A 14,552-nucleotide genomic window follows, 5' to 3' on the forward strand; every position below is an offset into this window, starting at 1 on the left:
GCAGACAGCTGTGTTTCTTTGCTTTCTCGTCTGGGGAAGGGTTATTTCTGAACAGGGTGTTCACATGTGATGAGAAGTGAGCCCTGTACGAAGCTCCAGGGAGTCGTCATGATTGTTTAGCATCCCATCAACCGCTTCCAAAACAGCTGAAATCAGCACTGCACCAGAAGAAGGTCCTCTTGCATGTTTTGTAGACAGTTCGCGGCATCGTGAATCGGCAATTGCTACCAGCTGGTCAGAGCATCAAAGTAACTATGTACTATCAGCAGTTGAGCCGTGTTCACGAAAAACTCAAAACTCTGGAGCCAGGGATCCTCCTGTTACAGGACAACGCTAAGCCCCACATGGCTAGAATGACCAGGAACACCATTGTACCGCTTGGATGAGAAACACTATTGTATCCGCCATAATCGCGGAACATTGCACCCTCCTATTATGACCTGTTTCATTCCTTGGACAATAACCTTTTAGAATGCCAGTTCAAATCCCTAGTAGAGTTGCAAAATGCACATTATACCTTCTTCGCTTTACGACCCACCAACTTCTACCACGATGGGATACATGGTCTTCCAGAACATTGGCAGGTCATCGATGCTGATGAGGAATAGTTTTGATCTCCAGGTACGTCTTAGGGGACGTATCGATGCTCGAAGGTAGAGTGAAAAAGCGACAGAACTTTCTTGGTTACCTTTATACTATAAAGTATTTTGAAATATCTGTTCATTTACTGTATTAGGCCGGAAACTTATCTAACCCCTTTCGTATACAATTTTCACAATATTTTACCAAAATTTAATGACCTTCCTACCTCGCTATGGGATTGATGACGACGAACTTAATGTCAGATAGAAACTATATTCTTACATATAAACTCATACTTAAAAATCATCCTTCTACGATAATAAAAGCAGCTGAGATTTGCCACTTTAAACAAATGCATGTTTGAATAAAATACGGCCCATTTCGCGTATAAGGATAAAAGAATGACTAATATAACAAAACCTTACCTCATGGAAAGATCTTCATTACATTTTTGAATTCAGAACGACGAATTGTATCAGGTTCAACATAACTTCTTTTGTAAAATGAAAAAGAAAAAAGTATTGACCAATGTTATCTAAGAAGATAATTATAAATTTGAAAGGTTGCATTTGTTTTTTCTAGATTGCTAATAAACCTCCCACTGACCAAAGTAGTATATATACTCTTGATATATATATATATATATATATATATATATATATATATATATATATATATATATATATATATATATATATATATATATATATATATATATATATAATGCTTTGGCCAGTTTGAGCTTTATCAACAATCTTGACTTTGCCAAAGCTACAATGAATAAATTACAAGCTGTTTTCTCTACGTTACCTGGACGAGATGTCCACCTTCCGTCCTTAAGAAATATATAGGGATCTAAGACTACAGGAAGAATAGGAACCTGGTTTGTGATTGCTGTATGAAATGCTCCTTTCTTGAAAGTGCCAAGAGATTCTGGAGCTATACCTCTTCTGGTACCCTCCGCGAAAAATAAAATGTTGCACTAGAATTTAAAAAAAAAATGCCGTAGATTAACGTGAATTTAAGTTAAAGTATAAATCATAACACTTATTTGAAACATTCCGTAATTTTGCGTCGAAAGTTATGATAAGGGGACAAACTACTAAAAATAATACAAAAGCTTACCATTTTTCTTTTGCCCAATTTTTCAAAGAAAGTTATTGAAATTACACTTTGTGCTTATTACAAAATACAAATATTATTAAAAAGTAATTAACAAGAAACCAAGACAACATGGTAAATCATCAATTACCGTAGAATTAATCTTTCTAGTCGCTGCTTTAACATAGAGTTTTCTGCAATTCCTATTTTGGCCACACTGTAATTTATATGGATGGCAACACTGAAAATTCTTCCGATTCCCACTTTCGGGTGTAGAATAACATTATCTATTATTGTTATATATATTTCATTATCTCTTTTCACTTATGAAAAACGGGAAAACAAAAATGGTTAGCTTTTGTATCATTTTTAGTAGTCTGCCCCATGATACAATTTAAAGCATGGGATCAAAATGTAAAACATACCCAAGATCAGTATCATATTTGATTGTGTAATACAAAGCTGTGAACAGAAATTTAAAACATCCTAGAGTAGTTTGAAGAGGTAAATAAATATAAATAATATAAGAATAAAGATAAATGAAAATGACTCTTTTCAGTTTGGCATCCCACGATAATGTCCCTTTGGCCAAGGGAGACGGATGATTAAAGTGAATAGTGATGTAAGAATTTTGGAATGATAATGTAGAAGGAAACGGGAACACACTAAGAAAAGCCACAGACACGATGTTGTCCATCATAAACTTATTTGGTCGGGGATTGAACCAGAAACCCCATGCACTAAAAGTATACGCTCTACCACTGAGCCACCGTGACTTCCATAAGAATGCATACAAAGCCTTCAAATTTATTATAATTTTTTCATATTTTTTCTAGTACTAAATGTGTAATATGTAATTTTATCATAAATTTTATCTAAAGTTTATCATAATTCAGTAACTTGAGACTTAAGTCTTTACCATTCCTAACAATTAGAAACAATAAGTATCTTCCTGAATTGAATTTACTTTATTTATTTGGTTGTATTAGTTACAACGTTGTATGTGTCATGGAGACATGATTAAAACGAATTGTGATGGGATCAATAACTTTTAAAAATAAACTATTAAAAGGCCTAATCACTGCGAAATTAAAATACCGTTAATTTTACAGTAACTATGTGATTTCTTCAAATAGATAAAAGATAATTGAAAAGTGGAACAAGAGCGCTCTAGACAATATTTTGCATGAGATACCGTTATCACGAGTCACCTTGTACATTTCCGTTTGCAGCCATTTAAAAACGCGAAAATAAATGCCGATTTTCAAAATGGCTGGAAATCGAAAGCAGATAAGTGAGTCTTGATAACAGTATCTCATGTAAAATAATATTCCCTAGGGCGCTCTTGTTCCACATTTCGTTTATCTTTTACCTATTTCAAGATATGACATAATTACTGTAAAATTAGCTGTATTTTAATTTCGCCGTGATTGGGCTTCTTAAGTTCAATATGTCATCAATCTTTTCTTTTTTATTTACAGATGTGCTAATATTAAGTTTAATATAGGAAGCAAACTTTATACTAATTTTAATTTGTATTTAAAACAGAAACGTTTTATAGATTGCTGTTTAGTTAAATTTAACATGGAAGCAACGTTTGTAGGTAATGCTACTTCATTAAATATAAAATGTACAACAAACTTTTATAGGTTGTGCTTCTATTAAATTGACTTTAAATAATAGTATTACATTTAATTTGGAAAACAAACTTTACAAAAGTTGGGTTAGATTTAAGGTTTACATGAAAAGCGAACATTACAGGTCATGCTACTATTTTATATATATATATATATATATATATATATATATATATATATATATATATATATATATATATATATATATATATATATATATATATATATATATCAAATCTTTTTAATGTTGTACACTCCGCATCAAAAAAATTGCGACAGCTAACGCCGTGCAGCTAGGCCACCCAATATACACCTTCTTATCCCATAATCGTGTCTGGTAAAGAGACTTCCTCCTTCTCCTCCCTTTTCTCTCCCATACTAAAATTAGCTAACGATATGAATGCAATTTTAATTTCAAACTACACATGTATTAGTATCGATAAAATGAAATAACAACACTGAGACGAAACACGATTCATAAGTTTATTTAGGCAGAAACTGAAACCAATGAATGTCTATTACACAGAGATTCAGAAATGAGGCAGAGAGAGAGAGAAGGCGAGAGAAGAAGAAAAAGGAAAGGGAGAACAGATAAAAATGTGGAATTTTAAACTTAGTAAGAAAAGAACCTAACATTATAAAGTTCCGTTACCAGAAATCCAACAGTAATATAGAAATAACGTTTGTTTCTGTATATGTGTTTCAGGACAGTTCGAATATACAGAGGATGTTTGAAACATTCATTAAGTCTCTTTCATAAAGGATAGCATACTCAATTTCGAGTAGAATTGTAGACCTCACAGACACACCTATGATAATGTCAAAAGTTTAACACACATGCTTTGTTTCCGCGTGGTTCGGTTGTAAATTCGGTAGTATTCATTAGACGTACCGATGCAAACTACATTCTAATAAACCCAGTAGGAAGCGTAGGTCATATCTTCCATTCCAGACTACTAATGCAAAATGAAAAAAGAAAGAAAGAAAAGAGAAAGGAAGAAAGAAAGAAAGATAAAATTCAATGAGTGCTATTTTACTCGTAAATTATCAGAAATATCCTATATTAAAAGTCCAAACTGCATCATAATCAAAAGTTACAAATGTTCAAATGGAAAATTGGATGTTCTTTATAGATGTAGCAGACCTTGCATTTTTTAAATTTCGACGTTTATAAAACACATTGAATTATAAGATGAAGACAAATTTGTGTCGAACTAGTATAAATAAAATTTTGTTTTTAAGTAACCAAAGAGGTTGCCATTTTTTAGTCTTTTCTGAAAATTTATCTGTTCCGAAAATCCAGCACTACTTTCATCCCTTGCGGATATAATGTTGTAATTTGCACAGATAGAATAAACACGCTAGAGCTCAAACGGATCATTGTGTCAGTCGGATGATGTTGGTTAGCTTATGGACCACCACTGGGTCGAGGATTCAAACCGGTAGTGATCCGATAATTCTACTGAGACTCGGTAACCCAGATGATAAAAAATATATATTGCTTATTCCCTTACGTTTAAACAGTACTTCTTTCAGAGATGACCAGGACTGGAGATGTTATGCGCAGAGCACGAAAAACTCGACGCTCAAGTTGCCAGTTAATTACATTTTCCAGACAAGGTCTATCGGTCACTTGCTCCGTTTTAACATTGTAACACGCACACGTACATGAAGTTCGAGTGTACGTGAGAGAGAGGGGGAGGTGAAAGATGCAACGACAGGATAGGGAAACGTCAAGAAAGAGAGAGAGAGAGAGAGGGACGAATATAAATATGAAACATACTTATCATTACAACATATGATGAAGAACTCACACACTGTTTATTCGAATTCTCGCCAGTGATGCTTTGTAAGTTCCCAACAGAAGATAAATCTCTGTTTGCAGCCATTATTTTATGCGAAAAAGTTATACTATCTGACGGGGAATCGAACCCAGATTTTCCGCTTTGAAGTCTGGTACTTTATCACTACACCACCGATTGCTTTGTCCAAGCTTTGTTCAACAAATGCTGTAATATTTCTTTTTGACAACGATAACACGAAAAGTGTTTACTGCAGATCAATGAAGGGTTCCAATGTCCTGGTAAATCTCTTGCCCTTTCCCAACCAACATTCGTAAATCGTCTCTACCATGATAAAGGTGTTTACTTCCACATTCTTAAGCATTGGATGTGGAAAATGAGAAATCGATTCTTCCCTATCAATTTGTAAAAAATGCAACTTTGTGTGAGCAGGATTTGAACCTATGCTGGACAACTTTATTAATCGTAAGTCCATTACGTTACCGCTACACTATCATGCCACCTGAAACTAGAACCCAAATATTACTTACTTTAGCCTTGATCTTTGGAACGATGAAGCTTCTTCCTGTAAGGTTATTTGCACCTAAGTGCAAAACGAAATTAATTTATTCGACGACCTGGAAAGAAATTAGTGCCCACTAATAAAGGAAACCACATTTAATCCAGGAAAAATTACTGAAATAAAAACATATTATGAATTAATTTTGCTCTGCAAGTTCAAATGTACGTCAATAATAATAATAATAATAATAATAATAATAATAATAATAATAATTATTATTATTATTATTATTATTATTATTATTATTATTATTATTATTATTATTATTATTATTATTATTATTATTAGCATCAATTGGCCACTTTGCTGGGTAAATTGAGAAAAAATAATATGCTCTGTTTTCCAGTTACTTTTTACTATTACTAAAGCGCTCTTTGATATCGGTCATATTCGATGAGTTTTATATAACTCCTCCCTTCCCATGTTGCGGAGCACGGCATCTTCAGTGTAATTATTCATCTCAGCCACCCGGAAAACTATGAATTCCACAATGATATTGGTTATTTTGATCATTTTTATGTCTCCCCCTCCTCCATGTTGCGGGCTGAATTTCGATTTAAACGGCATCAGATGTGTCACTGTTCGTCTCAGCGACTCCAAAAATTATAGATTCGATACTAATATTGGTCATCTTTCGTTCTCTTTTAAATGTTGCTATCCTTCCCCCTTCCTTTAGTTACACCATCAAAATGATATGAGGAAAACCATATCAGGCCCGAACCTCATCAATGTTGAAAATTTCATCCAGATTGGTCGTTTGATTCAAGACTTATTAACTTTCTTTATTTTTTATGTTTTTCCATCTCCCCCTCCCCGAAGTAACACCATCAAAACGAATAGATAAAAATACTCCCTGGTACGAACATTATCAATGTTGAATATTTGATCGAGATCTGTCGGATGGTTCAAGATACTATAAGTCACAGTCACTTTCAATTTTATAATATAGATTATTATTATTGTTGTTGTTGTTATTATTATTATTATTATTATTATTATTATTATTATTATTATTATTATTATTATTATTATTATTATTGGCGTACTCTTGACTTTGCACGGCGAAATTACTGCATAATATGTTTTTGTTTCTGTATTTTTCCTGGATTGAATGTGGTTTCCTTTATTAGTGGACACTAATTTGTCTCTAGGTCATCGAATAAATGAATTTCGTTGTGCACTTGGGTGCAAATAACCTTACAGGAAGAAGCTTCAATGTTCCAAAGATCAAGGCTAAAGTAAGTAACATTTGTTTTCTAGTTTCAGGTGGCATGATAGTGAGTTTTGCTCGAGCCTTCGAGCAACGCATATCGCAGAATCTCCTGGGAGTGACGTACTGTTTCCTTTCCCACACCTTTTGTGTTGTGTGTCAGAAAGTTTTCTGTGGTCTATATTGGCCTGTTAGTGCCTATTCTAGTGATTCCAGTGTAATTAGTGCGTGTTACTACTATTGTACAATTTCATATAAAAAAGATTTGCAATATAAATTTATGTTTGATAAGCGATATCGTAGTTCACGCCCAAATTCGAGCCAGGTGTACCAATGGTTAAATGAGACTTTTCCTCGTCTCTTCGACCAAATTTGTGCTCTTCAGCTTCATGAAGAGACTTATAGCACTTATATGAAGTTCAAGAGTGTCAACGAGTATGAACAGTTTGCGTCGACAGTTCCGAAGTCTCTGATATTTCACCACGCTGATGGAAATTCGAGTATAGTGAGGATCTTGCCGGCCGAGGACCAAGTGAAAATGGTGCGTGTTTATGACTTTCCACTGGAAGCACCTCTACAAGAATTAGAAGATCATTTCCGTGCATATGGTACAGTACGACGTGTAGAACAGCAATTTTGGGCTTCTCCATTCCCTACTGGGATTGATAGCGGTGTCCGTATTATACATATGGAACTAAACAAACATATCCCATTCCGTTTAATAGTGTAGGGTTACAAAGTGAGTGTTTCGTATGACGGAGAACCGATTACTTGGTTTCTTTTTGCCAGACTGAATTTCATACCATTTCTAGCTGTTCTTTAAAGAAAAGGCCCAGTTCTGTGGGTGTGAAACCCACCCTGGGCTCTGTGCATATGATTGAATTAGAAAGGGTGCCGCGTACCCTGCAGTCATCTGGATCTTTGGAACGTGTGGCTGAAGCCCCCTTGGTATCCGACCCTGGCCCCGCGGGGGTTAATAGTCTAGCCGATACTTCTGAGTTTCCCGAGTTACCCCGACGTTCAGTTGCTCCAGAGTTACTAACACAACGATGCCAGAGCGGGAATCTCCAAAAATGACAGTGTCCTCGCTGCTCCCTCCCGATACGCTACTGGAAGATCCGCGTGCAGTTGCTATTTCTTCGAATCAAGAAGCTTCTTCGATTACGAGTGAGCCTTTCTCATCTGGCGCTGATACTTTTATTTCCCCTCCTTTACCAACAAGTGTTGTTTCTGTGGAACCAGACCCTGCCTCCCAGCAAAAACGAAGAAGAGTGTCAAGGTCGGTTACGAAGAAAAAAGAGCTGAATGTTTCTCTATGTCCTCTCAAGGAACGAAACAGCCAATCACACGTGACACGCGTTCGCAAGAAAGGGCTATTTCTGATTCCGAGTTGCAGTGAGTGAAAAGTGTGTGTCTTTCAACTTACGACAACGAAAGTTTTGAGTGAGGCTAGTGCTCTCCTGTTATGTCTTGCATTTGTATTGTGTTTATTTTACTTGTTTGTAGTATATCAGTGGGCAAGCTTTTTGTTGTATCTTTGGGTTCTTTCTACAACGGCTTACCTCCGGGTTCTTTAAGTAAGTACTTTTTTCTATATAATTTTTCTTGTTGAATATGAGTATGCCAATGATAAGCTCTTTCACCCTCCTTTCGCTAAATATTAATCGGATTAGTTCAGCGCAAAATATATCGCTACTCAAACAATTTATCGAGGGGCGTCGCCCAGATGTATGTTATTTAACAGAACTGACTTTCCATTGATTTGAATTTCTTACTGATTATAATGCCATTATTAATTGTGAATCTTCTACTGGTGTTGCTATTTTAGTGAGCAAAGGCTTAACCTACGATAGAATAATGTTGTCACCTAATGGTAGGGCAATTCGCTGCTACATTCAAGATATGTGCTTAATCTGTTTATATGCTTATTCAGGATATCTTAAGATACGAGAAAGGGAAGAGTTTTTTTTGCCACAACTATTCCGTCTTTGCTTCCTTCTCGCGTTCACCACTGTATTGTGGTGGGTGACTTTAATGCGGTGTTTGATCCTCGTGACTCTCTCACCCCTTCCCCTCCGTGTCATGCTTTAGTTGAGCTGGTGCGCGCTCTCAAGTTACATGATGCGCTGATTACCTCTAAGAACGCAATGACATTTTCCTCTTCTACCACTTACAGTCGCCTCGACAGGGCATACGTCACGGACCCTTTATGTAAATCAGTGTTCCACGTTTTAACTATACCTGTCCCGCTGTCTAATTATGCAGCGGTCGAAGTAGCCTTTAAGTTACAGTTTTCTCTTCCTGCCGCACGTGGCCCTTCCTTTTGGAAGATTAACAATGATGTGATGTCACGAGCTTAAGTGGTAGAAGCGTTTACTTCGCGTTTTGAGTACTGGTGTAAAATGCAACAATATTATCCAACGGTAGGAGCATGGTGGAGTCAATATTGTAAACCCAAAATATTTAGCTTTTTTCAATGGCGTGGACGTAACACGATCGTCAGTTATATGATTCTTTCTACCGTGCTCTCTGTGAACTTTGGGCGGCACCACCGTCCCTTGTCAATCAAGCCAGTATCAATGATCTTAAACGTCGAATGCGCCAAATATTCTCACGCCTCGCTTCAAGCATATCTTTCAGAGGACTTATATCGTTGTTTTCCGGAGGAAACATCTTATTTGTACCACGTAGATCTCTTGTTGCGTCAAAGGCGTGCCACTTTCATCGAGTCCCTTGTCTTGGCGGATGGCAATATCACGACTGATTCGCTCAACATTTTACAAGAATTTACTCGGTACTATACCGAGTTTGCGAGCACGCAGACTATGGATTACACTTCAACACCTGAATTTTTGTCATTCATCCCTCACAAGCTGTCAGAAAGTGATAGTCATGATTTGATGCGTCCAATCACAGAGGAAGAGATCTCTTCTGTTCTCAGGCGTCCCAAAGGCCGCAGTTCCCCAGGGGTCGACGGTTTGAAATTTTCCTTTTATATGCGTTATTGGCCTTTTCTCAGAGTGACTCTTGTTTCGCTCTTTAACTCGTGGCTCTCGGGTGAAACTTTTTATCACAATACGGCTATAGTGGTGCTTATCCTGAAATCGCCTACTGCACGTGAGGTTTCCGATTACCGGCCTACTTCCTTATTGCCAGTAGACCTGAAATTATTTGCGAAGGTTCTAACAGATAAAGATGTTCGTCCTATTATCCAACGATTAATTAGTCCGTTCCAGGCGGCGCTACACAAAACTCATAACATTCACTACACTCTTCGTTCTCTCCGAGAGCTTTTTGCATATTTTCACTTTCGTCAGGTTCCTGCAGAAGCCCTCGCAGTTGATTTGGCTAAAGCTTATGATAGCGTAGATCATAACTTTCTCCGCTTAACGTTTGAAGCCTGGGGCTTTCCTTCAGCTTTCTGCCAGGTAATATTGAATCTGTATGCTACGGCGAATTTCCGTATTCAAATTAATGGCCATTTATCTCCGCTCATTTCGTTACAGCGTGGTTTGCGCCAAGGATGTTGTTTCAGCACTATATTGTTTGCTTTAATTTTCGAACCGCTTCTTTACCGTTTGGCCACATTATCCCTCTCGGGACCCTCACTTTTTCGCAGCAAAATAGTTTCGGTTTCGCTGATGATTTAACCAATACTGGAGTGGATTCTGAGTCTCTTCAGGACGTTTTTCCTGTTCTGCAGCGCTATTTCCGTAGCGCTGGTCTTCACTATAATGACAGGAAAACTCATGTGTTACAATTTAGTCATTTTCAGTTACCTGTCAACACTGCTGGTTCCCCAAATTTACCGCATGTGTCTTCCTTAACTATCTTAGGCATACCCTTTACGTCCCAACATACTCCCCACTATGATGAGATTTGGGCACCCCTATTAACACAAGTACGCCGTTTGTTTTATTCCCAGCGCTTTCGTCGACTTCATTTACTACACCGTATACACTTTATTAATATTTATGTTGCACCCAAGCTGTGATACCGGGCGCGAGTTTTTCCCGTACCGGAGATATACGTCAAACGAATTGAATCTCTGTTCCTTTGGCATATCTGAAGCGGGTTTTATTTCCGTCTTCCGCGTACTGCCATTTATCTGCCACGTTCTATGGGTGGGTTAGGCTTGGTCAACATTCGCTTAAAATGCCAAACTTTGTTCATTTCATACTCTTACTCCGCGCTCTCTTCAGCTGGTTCTTTCACTAATCACTGGTTTAGTTGTTTCTGGCCGGATTATGAACATCCTATGAATCCCCCTCATTCACTTTTATGCCCAGTGTCCGCGTAGTTCCGAACTTTCAATCGCTATTGGACGTATTCCGGGGCGATCCTCAACCCGCGGACACACAATGCCCGTTCGTTATACTCTGCTCTTGCCATGTTAACCTATCCTCAGACGCAGCTGCGCGTCGTAACCTTTTTCCACACGTCGGTTGGCAGCAAGTGTGGATCAATCTCGCGAACTCCGTAATACCTTCGTATATGCAAGTCCTTTCTTTTCAGGTTGTCCAGCATCTTATTCCTACACGCGCGAGATTGTTCGAGATTCAATGCGTTCCTGATGCGTTGTGTGATAAATGCAACCAAGAAGACACTTTGGCTCGCCGCTATACCCAATGTGCTGGAGCCCCTTCTATCTGGCACGCTTTTCAGGAATTGGTGGGCCGTATCACTCGTCGTCCGCCCTCTCAGTTTACGGTGGAACATATGTTATTCCCTGATTTTCGTTTGCCCCCCCCCCCAACTAAACATCGGGCCGTGCTCTTTCTTGCAGCCAGTACTCTCGCCTATCTCCAGCGCTATGTGCCCTTGTTGGATGCGTGCACTTATTTTGATTTTTTGAGAGGCACACGTCCTAAGCTTTATCCTCCAGAATGCGATCGGCACTATTTTAGCCGGTTTTTAGGAGTTGTTTTGCAATAAAGTTTTCGCGCTCTCTCTCCTTTTTTTCTGTATTTTATTTTTATTATTGTTCTTTCTTTCTGTTTCTTATGTTTGTGAAGCTGAGTACTCACTTTCACGATTAATAAAGTTGTCCAGCATAGGTTCAAATCCTGTTCATGCCAAGGTGTATTCTTTACAAAGTAATAGTAAAAAATCGATTTCTCATATTCGACATGCAATGCTTAAGAATGTGGAAGTAAACACCTTTATCATGGTAGAGACGATTTACGAATGTTGGTTGGGAAAGGGCAAGAGATTTACCAGGAAATTGGAAACCCTTCATTGATCTGCAGTAAACATTTTTCGTGTTATCGTTCTCAGAAAGAATTATTACAGCATTTGTTAAACAAAGGTTAGACAAAGCAATCAGTGGTGTAGTGGTAAAGTACCAGACTTCAAAGCGGAAAATCTGGGTTCGATTCCCTGTCAGATAGTATACCTTTTTCGCATAAAATAATGGCTGCAAACAGAGATTTATCTTCTGTTGGAGAACTTACAAAGCATCACTGGCGAGAATTCGAATAAACAGTGTGTATGTTCTTCATCATATGTTGTAATGATAAGTATGTTTCATATTTATATTCGTCCCTATCTCTCTCTCTCTCTTTCTTGACGTTTCCCTATCCTGTCGTTGCATCTTTCACCTCCCCCTATCTCTCACGTACACTCGAACTTCATGTGCGTGTGCATGTTCCAAAGTTAAAACGGAGCAAATGACCCATAGAACTTGTCTGGAAAATGTAATTAACTGGCAACTGGAGCGTCGAGTTTTTCGTGCTCTTCGCATAACATCTCCAGTCCTGGTCATCTTTGAAAGGCATCCTGTCTAAACACAAGGGAATAAGTAAAATATCTTTTTTATCATCTGGGTTACTGAGTCTCAGTCGAATTACCGAGTTACTACCGGTTTGAAACCTCGACCGAATGGTGGTCCATAAGCTAACCAATATCATTCGTTTGAGCTCTAGCGTGTTCATTCTATCTGTGCAATTTACAACATTATATTCGCAAGAGATGAAAGTGATGTTGCATGTTTGGAAGAGATAACTCTTTGAAAAAGATTAGAAAATGGCAACCTCATTGGTTATTTGAAAACAAAAATCAATTTATACTAGTTCGATACAAATTTGTTTCCTTCTTATAATTCAATGGGATTTATTCACGTTAAAATTTGAAAAATACAAGGTCTGCTATATCTGTAAGGAACATATAATTTTCCATTTGAACATTTGTAACTTTTCATTAGGATACGGTTTGGACTTTTAATATAGGATATTTTTTTTATAATTTACCAGTAAAATAGCACTCATTCAATGTTATCTTTCTTTCTTCCTTTTTCTTTTCTTTTCGTTTTTTTTTTTTTTGTGTTCACTTTGCATTAGTAGTCTGGAATGGAAGATATGACCTACGCTACGTACTGGGTTTAATAGAATGTAGTTTGCATCAGTTCGCCCACTGAACACTACCGAATTTACAACCGAACCACACGAAAACAAAGCATGTGTTAAACTGTTGATATTATCTTAGATGTGTCTGTGAGATCTAAAATTCTACTAGAAATTGAGTATGCTATCCTTTTTGAAAGTGACTTAATGAATGTTTCAAACATCCTCTATATATTCGAATAGTCCTGAAAAAATATATAAAAACAAGCGTTATTTCTATATTACGGTTGGGTTTCTGGTAACGGAACTTTATAATGTTAGGTTCTTTTCTTACTAAGTTTAAAATTCAACATTTTTATCTGTTCTCCCTTTCCTTTTTCTTCTTCTCTCGCCTTTTCTGTCTGTCTGTCTGTCTCTCTCTCTCTCTTTCTCTCTCTTTCTTTTTCTCATTTCTGAACCTCTGAGTAATAGACATCCATTGGTTTCAATTTTTCATTTTATGTGTTTCAGTTTCTCCCTAAATAAACTTGTGAATCTTGTTTCGTCTCGGTTTTGTTATTTCATTTTATCAATACTAATACATGTGTAGTTTGAAATTATAATTGCGTTCATGTTGTTAGCTAATTGTAGTATGGGAGAGAAGAAAGCAGGAGAGAGAGGGAGTCTCTTTACCAGACACGATTATGGGATAAGGTGTATATTGGGTGGCCTAGCTGCACGGCGTTAGCTGTCGCAATTTTTTTGATGGGGAGTGTACCACAAATAAACTGAATATTAATGACAAGTGTTATATAGATTGTGCTACAATTACTTTTAATACGGAATGTAAACTTTACAGGTTATGTAAGTAGTAAGTTTAATATGTATAACAAAATTTTAAAGATTGTGCTATTACTACATTGAACATGAATGGAAAAGGTCTTAAATTTGTTCTGCTATTAAGTTTAATAAACTGAATATTAATGACAAGTGTTATATAGATTGTGCTACAATTATTTTTAATACGGAATGTAAACTTTACAGGTTATGTAAGTAGTAAGTTTAATATGTATAACAAAATTTTAAAGATTGTGCTATTACTACATTGAACATGAATGGAAAAGGTCTTAAATTTGTTCTGCTATTAAGTTTAATATAGAAAGAAACTGTTGTGTGATGTATTTTTAAGTGTGATCTGGAAGCCAAACTTTTAAACTTTTAAACGTCTCTTATTTTGCTCCAAGTTTCAGAGACATAGTGACGACGATGATGATGATGAAAAGTAGTGGAATGAAGAAAGAAGGAGGAAAAATGAGAATTTTGTACGAGAAAATATCG

The 14,552-nt window shown here is 36.8% G+C and overlaps 1 protein-coding gene across 1 annotated transcript in view; it reads right to left on the reverse strand.

The window, feature by feature from the left end:
- The window catches only part of LOC145665981 (1-acyl-sn-glycerol-3-phosphate acyltransferase alpha-like), a 42,924-nt gene that overhangs the window by 10,950 nt on the left and 17,422 nt on the right, over window positions 1-14,552 (reverse strand). The window contains exon 4 of the mRNA XM_081733089.1: window positions 1,393-1,564. Coding sequence (XP_081589215.1) covers window positions 1,393-1,564 — 172 coding nt within the window. The remainder of the gene's footprint in view (window positions 1-1,392; window positions 1,565-14,552) is intronic.

The sequence above is a fragment of the Thermobia domestica genome, chromosome 1 (assembly GCF_964235325.1).
Source record: "Thermobia domestica chromosome 1, izTheDome1.hap1.1, whole genome shotgun sequence".
NCBI classification, from domain to species: Eukaryota; Metazoa; Arthropoda; class Insecta; order Zygentoma; family Lepismatidae; genus Thermobia; species Thermobia domestica.